Genomic DNA, 18,301 nt, shown 5'->3' on the forward strand with positions numbered 1-18,301 from the left:
CTGAACCCTCGCACCACTACCTACCTACACGCAGCAGGTTCAGTTAATCCTGTGTTAACAAGAGACCTGCTTTGTCCCAGTGTCTGCATTCAGGGAGTGCTGCTCTCAATCTAACGCATCAGGCTCTCATTCGAAGTCTTGCTTACGACAACTACAGACACCGGGACAGGCCCCCCGGGCTCCGCCGCCCAAGGAGAACTCAGGTCCTTGCCTCCCAGCCCCAGCACTAAGCCAGCGGTGCTACCCCGGCCTGCGTGACTTCTCCAGGTGCCCGGACACTGTCCTCCGCACCAAAATGCCCCTTAGCCATTCAGAGCCAGAGCTCTCCAAGCAGCATTCACACACTGGTGTGATACAACAAAGTGTTAGCCATCCCACCAATCGAGGCCTTCTGCCTGTGAATGCCCCTTGGGTGAGTCTCGACTTTGGAAATCACGTTGCCCACTAAGGCTTTTCAATTTTTCAATGACAATTTATTCTGTAAAGCCCAAACAGAACTTGGTCTTAGTGACAGCCAGCTCTGAAATGATTCTTACTGGTTCTTTGGATGATGACCGCATTAATGACTATTTATGCTCTAGCTGTCTAGGAGGGCAGAGTTCATGCTAGGATTGAGACTTAGCAGCATTTACTACAACCTTTAGTCTTTCAAAATCCCAAGAAACTCATGGTTTCTAGCACAGATTAGTGAACACAGAACAGACTCTGTTTCTGTCAGTGAACAACAGTTATTGAGCATCTAGTGTGTATGTACCCAGGCCTCATTCCTTGCTCATATTCTAGAAGAGTCGTTCCCACACTTTAGGACTTCGGACAGTAACACAAGAGCCATAAAAGTTACTGGGAGTCAGTATTTCTCTGTTGCGAACATAAAGACACTAAAAATACCACTATCTCCTCTTATTATCATTTCACGAAAAAAGGCATTTTAACAAGAAAGGGTAAAGGATGCAACCTAAGAATAAAGGACAGGTCTTTAAGTTGAACACATATAGCACTATGAAATCTTACAACACCATCCTCAGTTTTCTCTTTTTTGTTGATGACTAGCCTGGAGAATCCCAGGGACAGGGGAGCCTGGTGGGCTGCCGTCTATGGGGTCGCACAGAGTCAGACATGACTGAAGCAACTTAGCAGCAGCAGCAGCAACTAAAAACTGTCACTTGCCATCTGCCTCTACAAGGATGAAGTCACGACCACTGCAGCTGCTAACTTCAACACCCTCTGACAAGAGTTCAGGGTGCAGGTTGGGAACGAAGCACTCTGTGATATTTTCAGAAGATTTGATGGGCCCCAATTCCTGTATCCCTTATCTAGAAAAGCAGTAAATTCACTAAGAGACATCTGCTCCCTATGACTAGTAGTGACCTTCACCAGACGAGCAGCAACCTTGTGCAAAAATGTGTGCTGGCCCGCACACAGCCCACTGCACCAAAATCAGGAATGCTGACCTTCCCCTGCCTCTGTGGAGCAGCTCCTCAGAGCTCTCTGAGGTGCTGTCTCCTAGGCTACAGCCCTCGTTTTACCGCAAATAAGCTTAACTCACACTGTGCATTGTTTTTATTTTTTTTAATTGACAAAACCTTAGCAGAGTGGACTGGCATTTGTTCCAAGGCAGTGAGAGGCTGCGAGGGTGTGTGTCTGTGTGTGTGTAGCTGTGTGTGTTTGAGAAAGAGAGAGGCAGGTCTGAGTTAGGATGGGGACACCTCTCTGAAAAGCCCGATTGTTGCCTGCACAAATAAAAAGGTAGAGTGTAAAGAGGCTCTGAATTCCATCGCTTTGTCATTCAGAATATAAACCTGTTTTCACTGCATCTCATTTTAAAGTTTCAAGACTGGACCCAACTTTGACATTTAATAACTCTGCTCTGAAGGCCAGATCAGAAATAAGAGGTCAGAGGGTTCGCTAGTAATGAAAAGGGTTTTCAGCTGATAACCACAGTGTCTTAGAGTAGATGATACCTACATGTTATTTTAGTATATGATCAATAACGTTAGAGGCTTTTAACCAACAAGATTTTCTGATGGGAAGGAGAGAACAGTTGAAGGATCGGGTGTCAGTAATTTTTTACTTAAAGCTTCTGTTAATGCTTACACCATCTGCCTGGAGGAGTCTAGTAGGGCACTTGTTTTCTACTAAAAACACTTCCATGGAATTATAATTGGCAAGAAAAATATTCTTCTAGGGTCGGGGGTGGAGAACGGATGACAGAGCAATAAAGAGAATTCTCTGGAAGACAATCAGAGCATAGTTGTCATAAAAAGACCTTGCAGCCAAGCCCCCCGCAGAGGAAGTTTCTTCTATAATTACTCAAAATTAATGACCATCAGTTAAGAGTTGTCAAATGCCCCTATGTGGTGAAATATGTGGTGAAATAAATATGTGGTGAAACAATCCATGAGAAAGATGCAGTTTCTCCCACACTGAAGCCTCTGTAAGCCGCCTTCAGCAATGATTCACGCTTATACGCAAATTACTTCATTGGTAGTTTCTAAAGCCTTAACTTTTACTGTTAAAATGCAGCCCAGCAGAGTAATTTACTGAGATTATTCCTTCCCATGAGTTAGTGATAATATTTTACCTTGCATTCCAAGTGAGGTGTTTCCTAAACTGTGTCTATGTAACTGGAAGAACTTCATAAAATATTTCTTGATAAATTATTCATCCAACATGTAGGATTAGAAAGAGCTACTATTTGACTATAACCAAAATACACTTATAACTTAAAATAAGCTGCTGCAAAAAATAAAATGCAGTTTATAGCAGAATACAAGAGACTATAAAAATGTAGTTATTGAGCTCTGAAATTTTCAGGACAGTAAGTAAATTTCTTGTCTACTAAAGATTCTGGGGGTCCAGATAATGTTCAATAATCCCTGCAACCAAGCAGGTGCTATCTTTTCAACACTAGGGCCCTGATGTTGGTCTCTAAACCCTGAACACATATAGCCACTAAGTATTTTGGTTTGAAGTTTTTAATATTGAGTTGTTTCTCAATGTGTGTGGTTTAGGTTTCATCTGTACTAGGAGCTATCTTTGAAAAAAAAAAAAAAAAAGATTGTGGATTGTGGGCCAGTTAGTAAAACCACTGGGAAGCCTCTATACAACATCCAAACTCATAACTGTGCTGTGCCTGAGCACAGAGAAGTCTTCAGAGGAGATGCAGATTACTTCTGCAGTGACATCAGACCTTAGAACATCACCACTGTTGCATCAAGCTTTTAGAACAGTGCCTGAACCACTTGTGTAAATATTCAGAGTCATACTTAAGTGATGATTTGTTACTGGAATTGGAACACAGATCGCCATAGCTCACAAGATTATTTGTCCACAATTAAGTGGTTACCATAGCAAAATACTTCATTTGCGTATCAACTGCATATTCTATCTGAATTTTAAGAGAGTTTGCGATTTTCTTCTAGCGTTCCCAACTGATTCTTCAAATTAATACCTGTTTGGTCCACTTGCTCTTAGGCAGTAGTTTTTCCTCTAATGATACAGTTGAACGCTTTTCTTCCCTTTATATGTGATGATATTTTTTGTTTGCTTTTCTAGGGTACAGCTTCTGAAGCAATGACTCTCTAATATGGCTTGGGAGCAGAGAAACTCAAGAAATTGTAGACCTGAGTCTAGAGGTCTTTGTATTTAGCAGGCATTTAATAAAAGATCCTTGAATTGAAATTTAATTCCGGCCTGTCCTTTAACATTTTAACATTTCCTCAAGGTGGGTGAATCATTACATGTGGTCCTCTTAAAATGACTCAGATATAGAAGGGTTAGACCCCACTTCCGGTGGAGGCATTCTGACTGGAGAGCCAGCAATTCAGAGCCTCCTTTTGACAGCCAGATCTACTGGGGCCTCGTTCTCAGGAGGAGAAGCAGGGGATGCTCCCTTGACTTCCTTCATGCCTTTTCTGTGACGATGTCTTAAAGTCAGGCAGTCAAGGTCACACTACCTTCTCGGAGAAAAGCAGGTGAAAAGCGGCTTTGAAGAAAGACAGGGATCTCTTCCCCTCTTCCCAAGCCCTTGTTCTTATCTCTCTCCTCGCCAGTGACTGACTTGGTCTCTGGGAGTGAACAGGTAGGGCAGGGCATACATCAGAATGGATGCTGCAGTCAGGTTGAGTCATGGGTATCTTCCTGATGCTAAGGTTAGCGTTCACCCTGTGAAAAACCGCAGTGAGAATGCCAAGCCCCGGACAGCAATCACGGCATATCTCATATGACAACCCCAGCCTCCTCACGCAGGCCGGACTACACCAAAGCCACTCTCCAATCAGCACGGACAAAACCCGCCGCTTGTCTTCTGAGATGCTTCTTTTACTCCTTTCCCATCTTTTTTTATATTGTCCTCCTTCCCCCTCAATCATGGCTCACCTCCAAGGAAACTGAACCCGCGCAGCAGGCCCGGAGCTCCCACGGCAGGGAGCGATGCCCGCGTGTACGGTCCCACAGCCAGCCATCCAGCCGGACGGGTGGGCAGCTTGCTGGGGCCATCCTGCTGGGCTGAAATGGGTGCAGGCAGAGGGCTACAGGGACTGCAAAGCGGGAGAGCCAACAAGACACGAAGCAGCAGAGAGCCTGTGAAGGGAACCTGAAGCCAGCAGGCAGCCTGGCCGGCAGCTCCTGAGCTCGTCACGCCTTGTAGCCACCCCAGGGGAGCAGCCCAGGCTGGGGCCAGCGGGCCTGCTCCTGAGATCATCGTCGTGGCTCCATCCCAAACCTGAGTCACTGGGGATTCCACGGGCTGCTAAGAGGGCCCTACGTGTATTTCCAAACCCACACTGCTTGATGCGGTCATGGAAAACTTGGATCTTTGCATTCTACGCTTTTGCTGTGGACCACATCCAGGTCACAGCCTAAGGAAGGCAGCTGGCGAAAACGACCCTGCTGGCCGATTCCCCAGCTTTTGTAATGAATCCCAGAGGGCTACAAACTGACGTGTGCTGGTGGCTCTGCCAAGTTCCAGGCGAGCCCTCACCCAGTGAAGACCAAGCAGCCTATGATTTATCCTGCAAGGGGAGCCTGAGAAGCCTCCTGCAGCCAGGGCTCAATGGCTAGAAGCTGCCTCCAGAAAGGAAAGGAAGGAGGAGAATGTTCGTGTCAGGGGAAGAGGAGTGAGAGGAGGAAGTTCTGTGTTGTCCTATCAATTCAGCTTCCAGAAACCGGCCCGAGGACACCAGAGGCACATGAGAGTCAGTCCCCAAACAGGCGGCCTACGAAGGGCCAGGGAATGACTCGAGACGATGCAGTCACACTGGGTTTCAACAGAACAAGGCCAATTCTAAAGACACCTCTACTTCTTAGAATGCAGCAATTGTTAAGCAACACAAAAAAACATACTAAAAACCTGCCAAGAAAGCATAAATACTTTTATAATCATCATGTAGCTACCACTTATTATTTACCATGTGCCAAACACTGTGCTTAAAAGCCTTTCTCATATATGATCTAATTTAATCCTCAACCCTGAGATAGGTACTACTATTAAATCCATTTTCCAAGTGAGAAAACCGGTCAGCATTTCACAGACACTTCAAGGTGAGGTCAGGGCTGATCCAGGGCCAGGTGAGGCTTGAGCTCCAACTGCTGTGGAGAGAAAGCTCTGAACAGCCAGGGCATTTGTGCATGAGCGTTTTGGAAGTGTCGGCTAGGTGCCACCACGAGGTGAGGCCATAAGGGCAAATCCTGCCATCTGGATTAGCTTAATAGTCAATAGCTTTTTTTTTTTTTTAAAGTAACTCAGATTTTGAGATTTTTCACTGAGGTATATTCTTTTACACCCAACTTCTAAAATCAAAATACTAAGATTTTGATGACTTATGTTACACTCTGAACAGTGACAGCTATACAAGCCTGTGGCCTTTAAGACTAGGCATAGTAAAGGAATACATTGTTGTCGTTCAGTTGCTCAGTTGTGTCCGACTCTTTGCGACCCCATGGACTGCAACATGCTAGGCTTCCCTGTCCTTTAGTATCTCCCAGAGTTTGCTCAAACTCATGTCCATTGAGTCAGTGATGCCATCCAACCATCTCATCCTCTGCCACCCCCTTCTCCTCCTGCCTTCAATCTTTCCCAGCATCAGGGCCTTTCCAATGAGTCAGCTCTTTGCATCACATGGCCAGATTATTGGAGCTTCAGCATCAGTCCTCCCACTGAATATTCAGGGTTGATTTCCTTTAGGATTGACTGGTTTGCTCTCCTAATATATGATAGCATATAATTTTTCACCCAGTTACATTTTACAAAAAAAAATGTCCTTTTTGCCAAAATGCAAGTTGTAAGAACAAACACAGGCTGAGTATATTTCTAGAGAATCCTTTGGTTGCTCTGGCACCAGCCTCCTCTCTCACCATTGGTTTCAATGTTGAATAGATGCAGGGTTGAGAGAGGGTGTGTAGGGAGAGGCGAGAGTGATGCTCACAGCTGTAGCAAGTCCTTGGCTGAGGCTGGGGCCTGACCAAATCTCCTTACAGACCGGCCAAGAGGACAGAAAGCCAGTGGGCTGCTTCAGGCACTCGGGGGCAACTCTCTGAGCCACAGATTCAAGGGCCACATCTGCCATTGACGTTGGCTTGCACTGCCTGGTGGGGACCTCTTATTAGAGGAGAAAGAGCCCACTGGAAATCCCTAACAGATGTGGCCCCCGCCCACCACGAGGGAGCTGGCTGACCAGCAAACGTTCGGTTCATCTTTCCCCTGATTTCTTCTCAGAGGGGTGCTGCTGGGCTGGGTGGTGAAGAGAAACCCCTTTTCTTAGCCTTAGCTCAGTGGTCCCTAGAGAGGCAGGACCTAACTGTACAGGAATCTTTGCCTTCAGCCAATTTTTAGCAATTTCAGGCATTCTGAGATGCCACATGTGTGCATGGGGAACATGAGTGAAAGAAATGAGGAGCAAGCTTTTAGAAAATCAAGACTTCTGCAAGACAGGTGACCAATAGACCAGTATCTTGGGTTGGTACTCCCTTCTCCCCAGCCCTTCTTCCTAGAGGCCTGATACAGAGGGAAAGAGAAACTTCAAGAATAACTCATTGGAGTGTATGAATAATACCTAAAATATGTACTCATCTCTGTGCTAAAATGAACACTCTTGCCATTTATGTGAAATAGCAAACAAGAGCACCAAAAGATGTGGTGGAGCACTCCACATTCCTAGAGACTAAAGTTCACTAGAATAACACCTTATTAAAAACTGCAGGTAAACAGTCTTTGAGACTGAAGGATATCTATAATCTGCAAAGTGATGGTGACGGTACATCCCAAGATGTCCCACCCTACTATAAATGGCTATCCCTTGGCTGAAAGGCAGTGAGTTTCTCAGGATGAAACACATTCCTAGGGATGACAAACCAGAAGCCTTATCTGCATACCAGCATATTGATATAACTCATAATAAAGTCATGAAGTCACAGGAGATGAGCAAATTCACCATAGTCACGCAAACTGAGCAGAAACAACTCCTCTCTGGCCAACGGGGGCTCTTCAACAGGATTAATAATTTGTGTAAATTGGCTTCCCTTCATCTACGTGTTTATTTTGAGTTTTCAAAAAGCTTTGGTAGCACTTTGGTAACACTCCTCAGCAAAAGTTTTAAGACACACACACACTTGCACACCCCTGAGGCCCTGTGTGCCTCGGGGAATAAAGTAGGGACATTTCTCTGACAAGAAAAAGATGATCCATTATGGAAACTGAGCTTACTGAACATTTGTGGAAGGTGAAACGCCAAGCCGAAGGGGATGAATGTCAGATTTGAGAAGTCAATCAAAAGGAGGACAGTGAGTTTCACAGAAGCAAAACTCCAAGATCAGATCGTATTTGCCAATCTCTTGATCTTTAAGAGGAGGAATGCCAACATCCAGAGAAGTGGGTGCATTTATCTTGAGTAAAAGTGCAAGTCAGTAGCAAAGCTGAAAATCAGAATCCTGGCCTCCCAAATTCCCTGAGTGCCTATGAGTGCCTGGGTCTCTCATGGTAGGCTGGTCCTGGCAGAGAAAGAGACGGGGGTCCTGAGATCGGCCATGAGTGTATCCCCCACACAAAAGCAGCAGGAGTGTGGTGCAGGTCCTCTGTCATTCCTCCGGGCCCACTCCCCTCTCCCCAGCATGCACACACAGGGCTCCCTAAGCTCTGGGCAAGGACAACACCTTATCAGCTGGGTTTGGGGAAAAGCTGTTGTTGGACCCGTTTGTTTGGAAGCCGGCCCTGCTGAGCTCAAGTTCGCCATAAAGCAGGGGAGAGCTGCTTCCTTCGGGGTCTGCTTCTTCACAGGCCTCACGCCAGGCCCAGGGCTTATCTGCACCGTCTGCAGCCCTGGCTCACAGCTGTGGGATGCGCCCTTCAGTGACAGGTGGGGGTGGCCTGCTGTTTCTCCCGGCAGACTTCAGATTAAGAAATACTTTGGTTGCAGTGTTTAAAAAGTGGATTTTCCCCCTGAGAATCAAAGCAAGAGTCTATTCCTCTGCTTCCTGAGCATGTCTCCAAACTCTGGGGTGTGGGGGTTGTGTGTCTGCCACCCAGAACAAGTCCCTTGAGTGTGGACAGACTGATAACCCTCTTGGTTCCAGATCCACTTTTTAACCCCGCATGGGACAGTCTGTGGAAATGCTGGTGGCCATGGAAGTCGTCTTGGCGCTCACAGCCTCCCCTCTGGGATCTCTGTAAGGCGCTCATACTTCTCTTTCCACCCACTTCTAACAAGCTCATTAGTGAGAAACTCCCAGAAAGTGGGAGAGTTAGTTTGTAATTTCTGATCCGAGTGCAAGGAACATTCTGTCAGGCTCCAGGAGACAGTCAGTTTAAACCAGAACAGTTATTAAACACAGAGCAGCGGATACTAATTCCCTCCCGGCCCGCGACCTCCCCGCCCAAAGCTGAAATCATCCCGCGGTGGGGATGGGGAGGTGGGGGCGGGGTGGGTGGCAGCACCCGGCTCACTGCCTGGGAATGACTGCCCCTCCCTGACAGCGGTCCCAGGACACAGTCCACTGCAGGGGGCTTCCTGCACCGCAATTCCTCCCTGGACGCCTGAGGGCGGAAAGCATGCTTTTAATTTAGTGGGAAAAGCAAAAAGTAGGCGCTCATTTGTTTGCCGAGCTTATTGCCTTCATGGGCTCAGACTGGCTGATCGGGAAAGCCAAGCCCCGTGGCAGCTTTCTCAAACAAAACCCAGCAACTTAGAACCAGGGGATACAGGCTAAGAGGAGGAGCAGGGAAGAGCAGAGAACAAAGAGCCTTGCCTTTGCTTCAGGGGAGTGAGACAGGGCAAAGGGAGCGATGAGGGCAGCGCGTGGCTGCTGCCTAGCCCCGGAGAGAAGACAGCGCCCCTACAGACGCACACGCAGCAAAGCAGTGAGGCGTGGGCGTGCCGCACACACGCAGTGGCACCCTAGGGCCACTCCTAGGGCCCCCTCCCCTCCGCGCACGCTTACCTGCGATTCCTTGCAGCAGCCCACACACGTTGAAGATGCTTTTCTTCATGATGCTCTGCACACACATGGTGAAGACAGACACCAGGGCCACAGTGCACAGAATGAAGATGCCCACGGCTAAGAAAATAGCGGTGGCCTGCCAGAAGCCGCTGGCGATCTCGCCGAAGCTCTCAGCGTAGGGCCCGCACAGTGTCTCGCGCGGGAGGTGCTGCACGCCGGGGTTCCGAATGCAGCGGGCGTAGATGCCCAGCGTGGGGTGGTAGGGCTCCGGGGTGCCCGCGCCCTGTTCGCCCGGCTCGGCGCTGCCGCGGGGCTTGGCTTTCCCGATCAGCCAGTCTGCGCTCATGAAGGCAATGAGCTCGGCGAACGCCACCACAATACTCAGGAGGGTCCAGAGCATCGAGCGACAGGTGACAATGACATGACACATATTGATGCTCAAGGCGGAGGGAGTCGGGAGTCCAAGGGGTGAGCAAGCGCAGCGAGCCGCGCCGCGGCAGTGGGGAAGGCGCGGGAAGGCGGCTCAGGCGGGGGCTCCCTCGTCCCGGCGTCGTCGGGCAGCGCGCCCCGGGGCTGTCATGCTGCCATGTCGCAGCTCCGCGGCCGCAGCCTCACCTGCGGAGAGACGAGAGGAGGGCGGTGAGCGGCGCCAGCCCCGCCCTGCCGCCCGGCCGCCCGCCCACTGGCGGGTCGGGACCCCAGTGCGCGCCGCGCCCTGGCGAGCCCCGCGCCCCACCAACACGCTGCCCCGGCTCCGCGAGCTGGCCGGCTTCTTTGTTTCCAGGGCGCTCCTGTGGTGCCCCTTATCTCTAGGCTGCACTGCTCACTCACCCGGGCCATCTTGCGCGCTGGGCTCCGGCCCCGGTTGTGCGCTCTTGGGACGCCGCTCCCGCTCCATCACATCTTACTAGAAAAAGTCCAGCTGCACAGGCTGCGTTCAGACGGATCAAGATAGGCTGCTAGGGAACTGTGTCCACGGACGAGCCGCGATTTAAAAGTTTACAGGACTTGGTACTAGATGAGCTGAATTTGCCAAATTTGTATCAAAAGCTTTTGCTTATTAGCAGCTTTTGCAACTCCCGATTTTACTGTATGGAAATCAACTTACTAGCAGAGGCACAGGAGGGAGTATTTGCTTCAGAGGTAATGGAGAATTTAAAAGGAAAATAATGCCATGATAAATAATAAAACTTTGCCTCGCAAACTTATTTTTCATGCATTTCTCACGGGGTAATTTTTAGACAAAATAAACTACAGAAGTTAAAATGTGAAGAAGAGGAAGAAGAAAAAAAAAAAAAAAACTCCAAGAACTGTTGACTTACTCACTTGTGGGAATTATTCAAAACAGGGGCATTAATGACCGTTGACTAAGTATCATTACCACCGAGGGGACCTGCTGACAACAGAGCCTTGCCAGTGAAGAATGCGTCCCTTGAACCATCCCAGTCCATCACAGGGCCTCTCCCTGAGCTTTGGTTCACACCAGGTCTGAAACTCAACACGCCCATTGTTTCTGATCTCACAAGGCCTCATTCTGTTCCCAAGGACAAACGGCTGGCTTCATTACCAGAGGGCCCTGCTCTGACGGCTCAAACCTCCTTCAGGGAGGCCTGAACCCTGAAATGGGCCACAGGGCTCCTCACAGCCCCATCTTCCTGCCTCTCCCCGCGCCCCACCTCCCCCGAGGTCAGGAAAATCCCACAGCTTGCAATGGACATCTGGGCACATGGCTCTGTTCTGAATGATTACTTATTAACCCAGGTCACATCAACTCCCTAAGAACTACAGACAGCCTGGTGGCCTGTGGGCCATGGCTGGGCAGGGAGTTACGGAGGAGGGAGGAAGTGGGGAAAGAAGGGAGTGGGTGTCAAAGCTTCACCACCATGCTGGCTCACAGCCTAGTGAGCAGTGATGATTTATAAAACAGTGGATTTAACACTTACACAAGATGCTGTTTTGAGAAATTAGCTAGTGCAAAGCTAGGAACACAGGAACTTAACGGTCACATGTACACTTGTGTGTGTGTAGCACTGGGGAAGGGAGAGATGGTGTGTTGCACCACAAAGGTTCCTGGACACACGGCATGTAACTTCTCGGAGCCTTTGCTGTCAGCTCCCTCACGGACCACATGGAGAAAGAGAGGGGCCCCTGCCTCACGACACTGTTGTGAGAATGAAGCGGGAACAGTGAAAGCGCCTGCACAGCGCCTGGCACCGTAAGTGCTCAGTAAACATCAAGGCCTTTGCCTCGACAGTTTTTCCCCTAACAGGGCTGAGACTGGTCAGTGGTTTAGCCAGTGGAAGTGCTCGGTGGTAACTGAATCTTGGCCCTTACACATAGAGGAGGATGAAGCCCAGGCTATTTAGAGATGGATGAGGTCACTCCTGGTGTCCAAGCTTCCCTGGTGGGCTTTGAGGCTGAGGTCCTGGGTCTTACTTCCTGTTTCCCTACTGCCTAACACAGCTGACAAATTCAGCTGGGGAAAATAAATTAGCACAAGGCCAGAAGTATAATCTAATCTCACTCAGTCACTCTTACCCTCTCACCCCATATTACCAAATAGAAATGGCTTCTGAGTAAGAAGTTACCAATGCAAAAGAGCTCTGGAGGAGACCTGTGTGTAATGAAAGCGATCATTTCAAGAGAACAAGAAAACAAGCGAGGATGACTCCCACGAGGAGCCTGCACTTCATCCAAACAGTTCCCACCCACCAGGCTTACAAACGCTTCTAATTCACAGGTGGAGAGTCTGCTTGTTAGAGACAGAAGCTCTATCCAACCTTCCCATTTGATTCTCTGGTCTGCTCAGTCGTGTCCAACCCTTCTGCGACCCCACGGACTGTAGCCCCCTATGGGATTCTCCAGGCAAGGATACTGGAGGGGCTGCCATGCTCTCCTCCAGGGATCAAACCCACATCTCTTGTGTCTCCTGCATTGGCAGGTGGGTTCTTTACCACTAGCGCCACCTGGGAAGCTCCCCATTTGAATAGAAAGCCAGTTTACTGGTGCCCCCAGTTGCCACCAATCCCTGCCCCTCGACTGTTCAGTGGCACTTCTTCAATGTGAATATAAAACCTTTACATATTTGTCCTCTTGCAGAACCTCAGACTCTGCTACAGCCCCTCAGGTGACTTGGATCTTAACGAAGATGCCAAATGTACAGTGTCCTGCTCAGCAAGGTCAGCTTCCAGCCAGGGGTGGGATTAGGCTGCAACTTCTAAGAGAAAGGATGCGAAACTTCAAGAGAAGGGAAGAAGGCACGTTTAGGCTTAGCACGGTTCTTAGCAATGGTTCTTGCCAAATTTAAGGCAGAATTATTCCAGGACCCCTGTGTGTAAATTCAGAAAATTCAGTTCCCTGTCCATCTGTGCTAAAACAAGTCCCCCTCCACTGTACCAGATTGTTGCAGCCACCCCAGAGTGGCTGCAATGAGGCCTTCACTTTTCTGTTTGGAAAAGGGAGATAAGATGCTTTGGTCTCCTCAGCAAGTCTGCTAATGACTACTTTAGAGGAATAGCCATGATATGCAAGGCTGACAAAAACTGGCTTTCCTGAGGATCCAAGAAAAGTCCTTGGGTCAGGGGAGAGGCAGCAAAGGGATTCTACGGTGCTCCGCGCTCTGTCACATGCCCCAGCGGGGAAGGCGTGCCCTGAGATAAGAGCCACATCAAAGGGGAACAGGATCCAGGGTACGGATCTCGTTAACCGCAGGATTCAGCACAGCGCTCCTTCGCAGCCCTCCCTGCTGTTCACTGCGATTCCCACTCCTCCAAAGATCACATAATGAGACCAGACCCTTGCTGAGCTTCCATGTAAACATCTTCTCTCTACAGGCCACTAAACACATGCCCCCTCCAGGATGCTTGGCTTTACTACCACATCCCTGGTGTTTATGGATAACGTGGACAGCCCTCCAACTTTCAGAAAATTATGCTAGTCCACAGAGGAAAACCTCTTAGCAAGGGATAAACAAAAAACAAAAAAACAACAGCCCTAAACAAATGAGACTTTGGCAGAAACCTAGAGTAATATACCAAAGTCAGAATACAGAGCCAAGAGAAGTGACAAATGGTGGGTCCATGGGCGTCTGCACCCCTCTCCACAGGTCCCTACTATTTAGAAGAAGGGCTGCTATTAGCAGAGCTGAATGGGGTCCTTTCCTTGGCAGCTTCCTGCTGTCAGTGAGAAGGGAAGAGAGTGCGTTCAGGCGGAACTGCCCTAAGAGATTACAGTCTGGAAGCTTGGGAGCAAAGGCCAGAGCCTCTAGACCAAGTGGCCTTGCGTCAATGCTGCCTCAGTGGGACAGTGGGGAGCGGACCTGCCGTCCGCAGCTGGCTGGCATGCCCACACTCTCCACCATCACGCCAGCAGCGATGCCCAAGAAGGGGGCCGTGCAAACCACGTTTTGGAGTACAGCACCACCTCACTTACCTGGGTGTTGTGCTTCAACTTCATTAAGACAATCTGCCAGCATAGACAGAAGGTGAAGACAATGAGCACTGTGCACTGAACACTGGCTTACACGCTGCCCTGTCTGTTCCATCCACAGTACACACACTCACACACAAACACTTGTCCCCTGGACCGTTTGAAAATGAGTTACAGATGTCTTGACGCTTCACCCCTAAACATTTCTGCATATACGTCCTAAAAATGAGGACACTCTCCTACGTAACCAAAATAAAATTAACACACCCAAGAAAACTGACAATAATTTCCTTATATCTGTAAGCCCGGTCCACACTCAAATTTCCCTACCCTGCCCCAATTTTTATAGCTGTTTTCTTAAAACCGTGACGCAATCGAGGCTCATGCATCACTTTTAATTATGTCTGTAATCGCTTTTAGTCAAAAAATAGTCCTTACATCCCTAACCTACCCTGCCCTGCCTTTATTTTTTTCCCTTGACGCTGACTTATTTGAAGATACCAGGCCAGTTGTCTTACAGGATACCCAGCAATCTGATTTGTCTATTTCCTCATGATGCCATTTAAACTTGTTCTCTATCCTCTATCACAGAGAAAATGGAAGTTAAATCTAAAGTTAATCTCGTTTAGATTCAGCTTAAGCATTTTTGGTAAGAATCCTTCATAGTTGATGCTGTGTAATTCCTACCACATCACATTTGGGAGGAATATGAGTGAGGCTACACCTCAGAATCAGAGGAACTTGACACATACATCTATGTATACACATGTTTAAGTGTTATGTGTGTGTGCACAGAAAAAGACAAAAACAGAACAGTCTGTACGGCCCTCTCCAGTCCTAGTAAAATCCATATTTGGTGAGGAAGTGAGCAGAAAGCCGCTCTGGGTAGGACTCTTTCTGTTGTTGTTGTTTGTTTATGGCTGTGCTGGGTCTTCGTTGCTGCTTTCTCTAGCTGCGGTGAGCAGGGGCTACTCTAGTCGCGGTGGGCCGGCTTCTCGTTGCAGTGGTTCCTCCTGTTGCAGAGCACAGGCTCTCGGGGCACAGGCTTCAGTAGTTGAGGCTCACAGACTTATCAGCTGTGCCTTACGGGCTCCAGAGCTCAGGCTCAGTGGTTGTGGTGCATGGGCTTAGTTGCTCTGAGGCTGGTGGAATCTTCCCGGACCAGGGATCGAACCTGTGGCCCCAGGTTGGGAGATGGCTTCTTAACCCCTTGCCCAGCAAGGAAGTCCAGAACTCTAGTTTCTTTCTTTTTTTTTTTTTTTTGAGTTTTGAATATTTATTAACTTTGGTTTTTTTAAATTTTATTTTAATTGGAGGATGATTGCTTTACAGTGTTGTGTTGGTTTCTGTGATACAACAACATGAATCAGCCGTAAGTATGCACACGTCCCCTCCTTCTTGCACCTCCCTCACACCCCCCACCCCATTCCACTCCTTTAGGTTTCAGGACCCTCTTTTTTAAAGAGCTCCTGGGACGGTGTGTGGGGGAGGTGGTTCTGATGTCACAGTTAAGAAGCTCTGTTTTGAGGGGTGCCATCCTGGAAGCTAAACAAATTCTTTACCAAAGGAACTTTACACAGTATCTGTGGTTCAGTAAGTACTAAAAGAATATGAGCTCCTGTGATTAATAAGAAATTTACTACACTGACCCACGTGGCCCAAATAATCGATACACTTCGGAGCAGCTGCATTTTACTCCCACGTCACTGGTAGTTTCTTGGCCAACGTCCACATCCATTATTACCATCTCCCTCAGATACACAAGTCACACAGAGGCTCAGCACCATGGCCTCCCGCACAGTGTCTTCTGGAAGGATAAGAGAATTAGGAAAGTAGAATTTATGTGCTGTTGCCTTCCAAAAGTTAGAAAGACCCTCTAGAGTGCTGACTCGAAGAGTGTGGTCCCCGGGCCCCCCCAGCTCCTAGAGGGGGATATGGGCCACCTGTTTCAAAGTGCATAAGTTCCCAGCTCCCACACACTGAACCAAACTTTCTGGAAGGGCTGCCAGAACTGCGTCTCTAACAAGCCCCCAGGAGATTCTTTACACACTGAATTCTGAGAGTCAGTCAGCCGGAAGGTCTCAGACTCGGTGAGGTCCGCCTGCACGAGAGGCTGCATGGTGCTGGGTCGGGGTGGGGATGGGGCAGGGCTGCTGAGGCTGCAGAGACGGGCGAGGACGTGTGTGGCCCAGCGCACCATCGCAGAGCCAGACTTGCGTGCCCCGAACAGCTCACGAAGCCACATGAGGGCAGGAATGAGCGATTCTGCAAGGCAGCCAGCTGTCCCCCCAACCTCCAGCCTCTTGCTCACAGGCTGTCCAGGAACACTCCTATGGCAAGGGGCCCCCATCCATCAGCACCTCCTCTCCAGAGCACAAAGCAGAGTGACAGCCGATGGGACAGTGCTGGTGTGAACAGCTCGGCACCTTGCATGTTTTTGTTTTTTTTTTAAATCAGCTACCAAAGGAAGTCTGCAAACTCTCACTTGCCCTGGTTACTCCCTAAAATACACTGACTATGGTAATGCAGACACCTTGACTCTATTGAAGCAGAGCGTCCAAATACCCTAGAAATTACACTGTTCCTTAAGTCACGGTCTCAACAGGCTCACCCCTCCTCCTGGCTGCCAACACCCTTTCCTCAGGGATAACTAGTCCCACATCCCACCTCTGACTCTGTGGGAAATCTCTCAACTGGGGGCGACTGTGCCCTCCCTGCCTTGCAGGGAACGCTGGCAATGTCTAGAGACACTGTTGGTTATCACAGCTTGGGGTGGGGAGGGGTGCTACTGGCATCTAGCGGGCAGAGGTCAGGAGGCCAATATCCCGGGCCGCTCCCCTTGACAGAGCCAGTCGGTGGTGTGGATGGTGAGAGCCCACGCAGGGAGCTTCCTGCAGTTTTCATATTTGTAGGTACAATTTAAGAACAGAGCTCTAAACCCTCATATTTTAGAAACGTCTGCTCTGAAGAGTAAGTCAAGCTCTATCATCTGGATGGACATGCATAGCCTTCGCTAAATTAAGTACACTTTCACTTGTTTTTCTGAAATTTGTTAAAGGTCCAAGCTAATCTGTATCAGGCTGTGCAAGATGTTAGGCTGATCTGTCCAAGATGTCAGGCTGACAGGACATGGACTCCAACTGGCCAGCATCAACAGAACCGTGACCCGGGCTCTCCTGGGGTCCTGGCGGTTTCTCTGGACCACACATGGAAGTCAGTCTTTGTTTTCAGTAATCTCTACAAATGGCAAAATGGGGCTTCTCGAAACTTCGCTTGGCCGCACGGCTTTTATTTCTCTCGAGCTCTCCTTCTCCAGACTTGGGCTGGCCACTCAGGACGTGCTCAGGTGGCTGTGCCCGCTGCGGATGTCAGGGACTCTCAAGGAACTTACCGAGTGGACCTAAGTAATCTTAGGCATTCCAGGTCTTACTGATCCCAGCTCAGCTCCCCGCTGTAGGTGGTTCTATCTCCTGCTGAACCCATCGGTGGTTTTAGCTGCCTGGTGCCCCGCCCCGCCGGAGAAGCAGAGACTCCACTCTCCAGAACGCCTCAGCAAGCCTCTTTTTATCTGGGTCTGGAGCACTTGGTGAGGAGTTGCTGACTGTCAAGTTGGTTTTTTAATCCCCCAGTCCCGGCCAGTCAGATATTTCTTCCTTGATGCCCACTTCAACTCCTCTGTACCCAGTCAATCCACTTTCTAAGCACACATTTCTGGAGGAGTCATTTTTATACTCTGTCCTGAGGCGTCAGCAACCAAGGTCAACAGGTCCACCTATCTGGTCCCAGTTTCTAAATGATCCATTCTTTAATATTGTCAAGCCCACCTACATATTTCATAACTTTTTTTCTTTCCACAAATGTCATCATCTAAAAACCTGTAGGAGGTCGAGGAGACCTTTCGGAAAATATCATCATCTTCCTTTAGTCTCTTTCTGTCCAGCAGGAGTGACTGGAGAACTGACTTCCACAGTAGACTCTAAGGTGTGATTCAGTCAAGATCTGATTAGCCAGGGGCTTATGCCCTGCACGCACTGTGGGATGGCAAAGGCTTCAGGTTTAAGTGGAATCAGAACTTGAGCTTCAAGAGCTGCCTTTCAATGTCCCTGTTATATATAAGTTTAAACAGAAAGTGTTTTTCATATTCAAAATGAATTCTGGAAAAATATGAGCCCTTAAAGTGAGCCTCACCAGTATTTTCAGGATCAATAAGCACAGAGTTTGGGGACTTTCCGGGTGGTCCAGTGGTTAAGAACCCACCTTTCAATGCAGGGGATGGAGGTTCGATCCCTGATCAGGGAACTAAGATCCCACATGCTGCAGGGCAACTAAGCCCGTGTGCCACGAGTACTGAAGCTGGTGGGTTCCAGCCACTGAAGCCTGCACGCTCTAGAGCTCATGCTCTGCAACGAGAAGCCTGCACACTGCAACTAGGGAGCGGTCC

At 48.9% G+C, this 18,301-nt stretch overlaps 2 protein-coding genes across 6 annotated transcripts in view; one reads left to right on the plus strand and one right to left on the minus strand.

The window, feature by feature from the left end:
- Positions 1-3,686, plus strand: part of SCAMP1 (secretory carrier membrane protein 1) — a 150,771-nt gene extending 147,085 nt beyond the window's left edge. For both annotated transcript variants that reach the window (XM_027552932.1, XM_027552930.1), the window contains one exon: positions 3,556-3,686. The gene's annotated coding sequence lies outside the window, so the exon portion shown is untranslated. The remainder of the gene's footprint in view (positions 1-3,555) is intronic.
- LHFPL2 (LHFPL tetraspan subfamily member 2) overlaps positions 1-18,301 on the minus strand; it is a 174,407-nt gene that overhangs the window by 16,577 nt on the left and 139,529 nt on the right. For 3 of the 4 annotated variants that reach the window (XM_027552936.1, XM_027552934.1, XM_027552935.1), the window contains one exon: positions 9,433-10,047. In XM_027552936.1, coding sequence (XP_027408737.1) covers positions 9,433-9,862 — 430 coding nt within the window. In that variant the 5' untranslated portion in view covers positions 9,863-10,047. Of the gene's footprint in view, positions 1-9,432; positions 10,048-10,263; positions 11,041-18,301 lie in introns of those variants that run through there. The other variant, XM_027552937.1, reaches the window with a different exon arrangement.

Source organism: Bos indicus x Bos taurus, chromosome 10, assembly GCF_003369695.1.
Source record: "Bos indicus x Bos taurus breed Angus x Brahman F1 hybrid chromosome 10, Bos_hybrid_MaternalHap_v2.0, whole genome shotgun sequence".
In the NCBI taxonomy this organism is placed as follows: domain Eukaryota; kingdom Metazoa; phylum Chordata; class Mammalia; order Artiodactyla; family Bovidae; genus Bos; species Bos indicus x Bos taurus.